This window comes from Phaseolus vulgaris, chromosome 9 (assembly GCF_000499845.2).
Source record: "Phaseolus vulgaris cultivar G19833 chromosome 9, P. vulgaris v2.0, whole genome shotgun sequence".
NCBI classification, from domain to species: domain Eukaryota; kingdom Viridiplantae; phylum Streptophyta; class Magnoliopsida; order Fabales; family Fabaceae; genus Phaseolus; species Phaseolus vulgaris.
In genome coordinates this window covers 17509522-17518004 of record NC_023751.2, presented here as the reverse complement: position 1 = coordinate 17518004, position 8483 = coordinate 17509522, and the positions used below count along the sequence as shown (strand labels likewise).

General features: G+C 42.6%; 1 protein-coding gene across 1 annotated transcript; it reads left to right on the top strand.

Moving 5' to 3' along the window:
* Window positions 1-2400: 2400 nt before the first annotated feature.
* Window positions 2401-4218, top strand: LOC137822275 (uncharacterized). The gene has a single exon (XM_068627162.1). The coding sequence runs from the start codon at window positions 2401-2403 to the stop codon at window positions 4216-4218; it is 1818 nt and encodes a 605-aa protein (XP_068483263.1).
* The last annotated feature ends 4265 nt before the right edge of the window (window positions 4219-8483 follow it).

The window sequence follows — 8483 nt, the reverse complement described above, 5'->3', positions numbered from 1 at the left end:
TAGTTGTTTCAAGTTAATTATAACAAATACTTCATTTGATTAATTAATTTGATCTTATAAGATTTGTTTGCTTTAAATTTAGTGAAAACTATAAAATAATTTATTTAATTGTGATTTGTTGGACTCTAAATTTAATCCAACCCATAGATACCTAAAATTTATTATGCGTGTGGTTATCCAATATACCTTTTAAAAAGCATTATAAGGAAGGTACTATAAAAAAATAAAAAATACAATTATTTTAATTTAGGTGGCTCAGAAGCCAACAAATTCCGGAATGTTGAATTTGCTTTTTCTTTAATTAATGCATTAGTGTTTGCATAAAGAAGGACAAAGTTCTTTGATGTCTTGGTGATTGATTCATCTTGAATTGGAAGCACTTCTGTTTAAGCTATAATCACATGAACAACAACTCATACTTTTCATGCATCTAGCTAACCCACTTTTCCACTTTCTCAACATTTCATTTGTTAAGCCTATAATTAAATATTTACTATATGTCCTGCTATGTTAAACGTGCTTATCCATATCTTTCCACGTATAAATAGATAATCACTTTTGTTTATAAGTTTCGCGTTGGCTTTTAAATATAAAAACTATCGCATTACTTTAGCATATACTTTTTATATGCATAAAAGAGTAGTACGGAATTATGCTTTGGAGACTCACCCAAACATATTAAGTGTACCGGTCGGCTCCGTACGACCAAACATGAATGTTAAATAAAACGAACAAAATAAATATGTGGCAGAACGGCAGTTACAACTGTAGTTGAATGGGTCAAAGACATTTTCAAGTACACTCCCTTAATATCAGGAAGCCACTACTCATGACCCAAACACCACTAAGCACGATTTCAGCAACTACCTACTTGGCCCACACAAACCAAAGCCCAAGTCAACCCATAAGAAAGACTTCTGAGAGGGGGAAAATGTATGTTTTTTAATCTTTTGGAAACACTGAGAAAGGAGGAGCACTGACTTGAGCGTCGGAGTGCAATCGTAGGTACCCCGCTGATGAGCATATATTTATTCACACTCACTAGCCTTATTCATAGATTATTGGACTATAATAATAAATAAATCCATTGTTTTAATTAATATTCTTATAATTGGGTTTATTTGGGCCTTAACTATTATTATTGTTAATTTTGTGTTTTTAGAGTAAATTATCCAGAGGAAGCATCTACCTTTGTGAATGGGCCAAATATGCAAAAGTCCAAGTTGCTTCTTGAACCAAAACAGGAAACAAATTCTGAGGAGAAGAAAGAGAAAATAAAATCTACAATATCTCAGAAACAGAATTGGAAGCAAATCTTCTGCAAAATACAAGAATTATGGAAAGATAGAAACTTGGAAACGGTTAACAAAATATAAACTACAATATTCTCTCAAGATCCTTGGAGATGAAAAGCCTATAAAAGGACACAAGCATCAAGGAGAAAGGAGAGAGCTTCATAGGGTTTTCTTAGTTTATTTTCTTCTTTGTAATTCTTTTGTTTTGCCTCCGCATGGAAGGCTAAACCATTTTGGTTGATTCCTCTGTAATTTCCCATTGAGCTTTGAGGTTTCGTTCAATAAAAGTTTCTATTTTTAATTCTCTATAGCATTTGTTTTTATTGTCTAATCTCCTGGAAAACTAGTTTTTGTGAGAGGTTGTACTTGAACGCATGATTGAGAGTCTTCCTTATCTTAAACTTTGGTTTCTTAGTTAGTTCGCATCGTTCTAATTAATTTCTTGGGCGCATGATTCAAGAGAGAGGATGTAAGCATTCTCATGGAGTATACGCATGGAACAAAGTGGGTATTGATTAAACTAGTAGACGCATGCTTTACTGGTGAGTTTCAGTTGAATTAGATCGGCGCATGTTCAATCTGGTTTAGCTCTGTTGGAGGATTGAGAAAAGATTAATCTTTAGAGAACCTGTGAAGAATTCAATGGTGGAAGAACTTGGGATCAACCGCTTTTTATTTGCTATTTTAATATCTTTTATATTTTTTGCACAACTATCTCAAACCCCCTTTTCATCTTTATTGTTATTGCTAACTTTTATTGCTTGCAGATAGATTTTAAACCCTGATCAACTGATTTTACTATTGGATTCGTTGGGAGACGACTTGGGGACATTTGTCCACGATTATACTATCATCTCTCTAGTGTTAGACAAGTCTACGCTAGAATCATATTAATTTGACAGCAAAACGACAGTTATCACCCGCCGACCGGACGTGCGTACGCGCAGAGGAGAAAGGACTAGAAGAATTAAGTAGCTGCTGGAAAACAACAATTAGGTACTGACGTGGAACAATATCACTCTGGCCCTGACATCCACACAGGTACAATTGGTGCCCACCGTGGGGCCCGAATAATCTCTGGCCCCCCACAAGGATTTCAGCAACGATGGTGTCTACAACAGATAACAACAACTCTACGGAGAGTCAAATGGCGGTGTTACAAATTCTCCAAGCTCAAATGCAGGAACTACTGAAGAAAGGGACTGCAGACCAGATACGCTATGAGGAAGAACGGCGCCAACAAGCAGAAGAAATGGCTCAACTGAAAGAACAGAACAACAGGTTGCTCCAACAACTCGAAGACTCTGAGAGGGAAGGACATTCCCACGCTCCAACTCCATCTGGAACAAAGATGACTACCCCACAAACTCATACCCAAGTAGTCCGTCACACTTCACCCACACAGCACACTCATCAAAGTGTCAAAAGTGTCGCACCTCGCAGGTCGGCAAATCCAAGAGGTCATCCCTTTTCGGACGATATCATCACAACACCTCTTCCCGACAAATGGAGGGGTTTAACGATGAACCTATACGATGGCTCCACTGATCCAGACGAACACTTGAACATTTTCAGGACACAAATGACGTTGTACACTGTGGACCAGACGGTATGGAGTAAGGTATTCCCCACTTCACTCAAAGAAGGACCTCTCGGATGGTTTACCAAACTCCCACCAAACTCCGTGGACAGCTTTGAAATGTTGGAGACAAAATTTATAACTCAATACGCCACCAGCAGGCCCCATCGCACGTCCTCCATGTCTCTCCTCCACGTCAGACAAGAAAGGGGAGAGTCATTAAGAACCTTCATGGATAGGTTCAGCAGGGTGTGTATGGGGATCAGGAACTTAAACCCTGAGATTGCAATGCATCACCTGATCTCGGCCATACTCCCAGGCCGATTCACCGATAGCTTGATAAAGCGACCGCTGCACAATATGGATGAATTAAGGACCAGAGCCACCAAATTCATGCAAATAGAAGAGCATATAGACTATCACAGGAAGACACTGGTGGAAAATATGGAAAGAAGTAGAGACGTCCGCATCCATCCGAGGACGAACGAACGAGGGCCTCGTTTCCAGAACAGAGGCCCCCGTTTCCATAACTACACCCTGCTGACTGTACCTAGAGGGAAGATACTGGAAGAAGCCTTACAAACTGACTTAATCCCAACGTTAAAGCAAGCACAAACACCTCCCAACGCTGATACAGCTAAGCGTTGTCAGTATCACCGTAATTACGGCCATTCAACCGAAGGCTGTCAAGCGTTGAAAGATAAGATAGAAGAACTTGTCCAGACCGGCCACCTCCGCAAGTTTGTGAAAACAGTGGCACCTACACCGCGGTCACCCCAACGTGATGAGAACTTCACTAAGGACAGAGCACGATCTGGGCGACGAGACGACCGAAATGATCGAAACCGCACGAGCCGAAGAAGAAGAAGTGAAAGTCCGGTCAGACGGACAAGGCCTCGAAGTGAAAGCCCAGATCGCAGAAGCCGAACTAAAAAGAAAATTCGGGAAGTCATTAACACAATTGCTGGACTTGTGTCGCTCGACGCTCCTCCTCAAGAGATCAATTACATTGCGGGCGGATTCGCAGGAGGAGGATGTTCTAATTCAGCCAGGAAGAGACATTTAAGGGCGATTCAATCCGTTCATTCGGCATCCCTACACCGCCGACCGCATATCCCACCTATCACCTTCACGGACGCTGACTTCACCGCAATTGATCCCGCTCAAGATGACCCCATGGTCATTACGGTGGAAATAGATAAGTTCGCAATTGTTAAGGTCCTTGTCGACCAAGGAAGCTCGGTCGACATCTTGTACTGGGAAACTTTTAAGAAAATGAACATTTCAGAATCAGAGATACAGCCTTACGACGAACAAATAGTCGGGTTTTTAGGGAACGTGTAGATACTAGAGGGTATATTGACCTATTCACCACTTTTGGTGATGATTATCTCAGCAAAACCATCAATATCTGATACTTGTTGGTCAATGCTAATACGTCCTACAATATACTCCTCGGTCGTCCCTCCATAAATAGGTTAAAAGCTATCGTTTCCACTCCTCATTTGGCTATGAAGTTTCCTTCCGTAAATGGAGATATTGCAACGGTACACGTAGACCAGAAAACAACACGAGAATGCTACGTAGCCAGTCTGAAAGTCGAGCCGACCCGAAGGTTATATAAGACAACGGTCGATCGCTCCCCAGACAGAAGAGGTCGGTCGCCAGAGAGGCGCCCCAGAAGAATGAGTTCCTGAAGGCACTTGGTGGCCCTTGTGGACCTAGATCCCCGATTGGACGACCCTCGTATGGAGGTAGACGAGGACTTACAACCTATATTCCTCCGCGATAAAGACCGCAAAACTTACATGGGCACTTCCCTCAAGCCGAACGATCGAGATGTGATCAATAGAACATTGATGAAGAACGTTGACCTATTCACCTGGACTGTTGTAGATATGTCCGGGGTGAAACCCGATGTTATTACTCATCGTCTATCCGTGTACAAAGAAGCTAGGCCGGTCTCCCAAAAGAAAAGGAAGTTGGGGGAGGAACGACGTAAAGCCGCCTGAGAGGAAACCGAAAAGCTTGTACAAGTTGGCTTTATTCAAAAGGCCCATTACACCACGTGGTTAGCCAATGTGGTAATGGTTAAAAAGGCAAATGGAAAGTGGCGAATGTGTGTCGACTACACGGACCTTAACAAAGCTTGTCCAAAAGATTCGTACCCCTTGCCGACTATCGATCGGCTGGTAGACGGAGCAGCCGGCCATCAGATACTCAGCTTTTTAGACGCATATTCCGGATATAATCAAATCCGGATGCATCCGAAAGACAAGGAGAAAACAGCCTTTCGCACAGACTCTAACAATTTTTATTATAAGGTGATGTGATTCCACTAGCCATATAGAGAATGATTCTTGACATTCTTAGGAATCACCTTGAGCTGGACATTATAGAGGCACTTTTCTTAGAGTTGGATCATTGTTCTAAGACAAGAACTCACCAAAAACTAGTACCAAATCCCAAACTCATTTGGATGCTCCACATATTGTCAAATTGAATCAACAAAGAGAGGTAAAATTGAAAGGAACGAACAGAATTGAATTAGCAAACATATGAACCGAACAAAAGTGTAATTAAAAGACAAGAGCAGAACATAGGTGCTGGAAAAAAATAGAAAAGCCGAACCAAACAACTCAAGAACACAAGACAACATGAACAATTGAAAGAGAAGGAAGGAAGGAGAAGAGAGTGCTCATGAAGATGGAAGAATGTTGGATGATCTCGCCACTAGAAGTGTGGAATGCTCCTAGATGAGAGTGATGCCGCCACTTGAGGACTCCAATGATCCATCAAGATAAGACTAGAGAAGAAGGCTCCAAAAGCTCTCCAAAGTTCACTCAAAATTTGAGTAGAGTTTTCTTAGATTAATTCCAATCTGAATTTTACAAAGGAAGCACCTCTATTTATAGCCTAAGGTGCTGAAAAATAGGTGGGAAATTTCAAATAAACTCATTTGAAATTCCCACCGAAAACAAGTCACATGGGAGGTGTGACCTTTTTCTACTATGACACCTCCCAAAAACTACACCTACACCACTCTCCTAAGTCACATGGACAATGTGACTTTATTTTACATTTTCACACACCTTTATTTAATAACCACACCTCTTAAAACTATACAAGAGTATTTCAAAGCTTGGCCTTGCCCCTCATGGGATGGACTTGGGATCTTTGGGCTTTGGCCTTCTTGGGCTTGGGCTTGGGCTTTGGGCTTGGGCCTCATCTTTATTTTATGTCTTCTTTTAATTTTGAGAAGACTAGAAGGAAGAACTTCAAATGTGAGGGTGGATGTCCTCTTCCTCCATTAATAAAAGCCTCCTTTATTTGATTCTCATCATAAAGTTATGCCGTTCGGCCTGAAAAACACTGGAGCCACTTACCAGCGCTTGATGGACCATGTCTTCCATGACATGATCGGACGGAATGTCGAAGTATACGTCGATGATATCGTGGTTAAGTCGAACTCCTGTGACCAACACATTGCAGATTTGAAAGAAGTCTTTCAAGCTTTGCGCAAATACCATATGCGTCTGAATCCTGAAAAATGCGCGTTCGGCGTAGAAGGAGGAAAATTCTTAGGATTCATGCTCACTCACCGGGGCATAGAGGCAAATCCTGAAAAGTGTAAAGCCATCGCAAAAATGCGGAGTCCCAGCAGTCTTAAAGAGATCCAACGACTCATCGGTCGTCTTACCTCTCTGTCTCGTTTCGTACCTAAACTTGCCGAACGAACGAGACCCATCATTAAACTGTTAAAAAAGACAACCAAATTTGAATGGACGGCTGAATGTGAGCAAAACTTCCTCCAACTAAAGACATTTTTAGCTTCTCCACCGGTCATCCAAAAACCAAACACACGAGAGCCCATCATAGTCTATCTGGCTGTCTCCAGCGAAGCAGTGAGTTCGGTTCTTCTGCAAGAGATACAAGCAGAAGAACGACTGGTGTATTTCGTGAGCCGTGTGCTACATGGCGCGGAAGTCAGATACCAAATGGTTGAGAAGGTGGCATTGGCCCTAATCATCACCGCACGACGAATGCGGATGTATTTTCAGAATCATCGCATCATAGTTAGAACCAACTATCCCATTATGAAGATTTTGACTAAACCTGACCTGGCCGGACGTATGATAGGATGGGCGATCGAACTATCAGAATTTCATGTCGAATACCAGCCGAGGGGCGCAATCAAGTCCCAAGCCCTCGCAGACTTTGCATCAGAACTCACCCCGCAACCGACCGAGGAAAAGGAATCTACATGGGTGTTGTATGTGGACGGTTCTTCAAACAACCGCTCATGTGGAGCAGGAGTGGTGTTGGAAGGGCCAGGCGAGATTGTCGTTGAACAGGCAATGAAGTTTGAATTCAAGACTTCGAACAACCAGGCAGAATATGAAGCTATCATTGCCGGCCTACACCTGGCTATGGATTTAGAAATAACCAAATTGATTTGCAAAAGTGACTCTCGGCTGGTCATCGGGCAGCTCACAGAAGAGTATGATGTAAGGGAAAATTTACTTCAGCAGTATTACCATTTTGTGAAAAACCTCTTAAATAGGTTCGGGGAAGTATCATTCCAACACGTCCGGAGAGAAAACAACACTCGAGTAGACACTCTCTCACGATTGGCCACTGTCAAGCAAAAGGGAGTCCACCGGTCGGTTATACATGTGACCCTGAATAAACCAAGTGTCGGCGTGGAGGAATGCCTAACGACCAACACTCAACCTAACTGGATGACCCCCATCAAACAATACCTGACAGAAGGAATATGTGACCCGCACTTGGAGAAAACAATGAAACAGCAAGCTGCAAGGTATATTCTTATTTATCAAGACCTCTACAGGAGAGGTTATTCCCGTCCTCTACTAAAATGTCTGAATCCTGACCAAATTACCTATGTGATGACCGAGTTACATGAAGGAATATGTGGAACTCACTCGGGAGCACGAACCATGGCTGCTAAAGTACTCAGGGCCGGATACTACTGGCCGACCGTGCAAGGAGACTGCACAGAATTCGTTCGGAAATGCTTGAAATGTCAGGAATACGGGAATATATCGCATGAAAAACCAGAAAACTTGCATTACATTCTATCTCCCTGGCCGTTCGTGAAATGGGGGATGGACATCATCAGACCCTTTTCACCTGGCAAGGGACAATGCAAATTCCTGTTAGTCGGCATTGACTACTTCACTAAGTGGATCGAGGCCGAACCCTTGACAGCCATCACTGCTCGTAACGTCCAAAATTTTGTATGGAAGAATATCATCTGCAGGTTCGGCCTACCTCAAGTTATTATAACAGACAATGGCCGACAGTTCACCGACCGAGGGTTAGTAGAGTTTTACGAGAAACTCCATATCAAACACATCACAAGCTCGGTGGAGCATCCGCAAACCAACGGTCAAGCCGAGGCCGCCAACAAAGTCATTCTTAACGAACTTAAAAAGAGACTCGGCCCAGCTAAGGGAAATTGGACTGAAGAACTTTTGGAAGTCCTCTGGGCCTATCGTTGTACACCGCAATCAACAACTCAGGAAACACCTTATAGCCTGACGTACGGCACCGAAGCTATGATTCCAGTCGAGATAGGCGAGCCT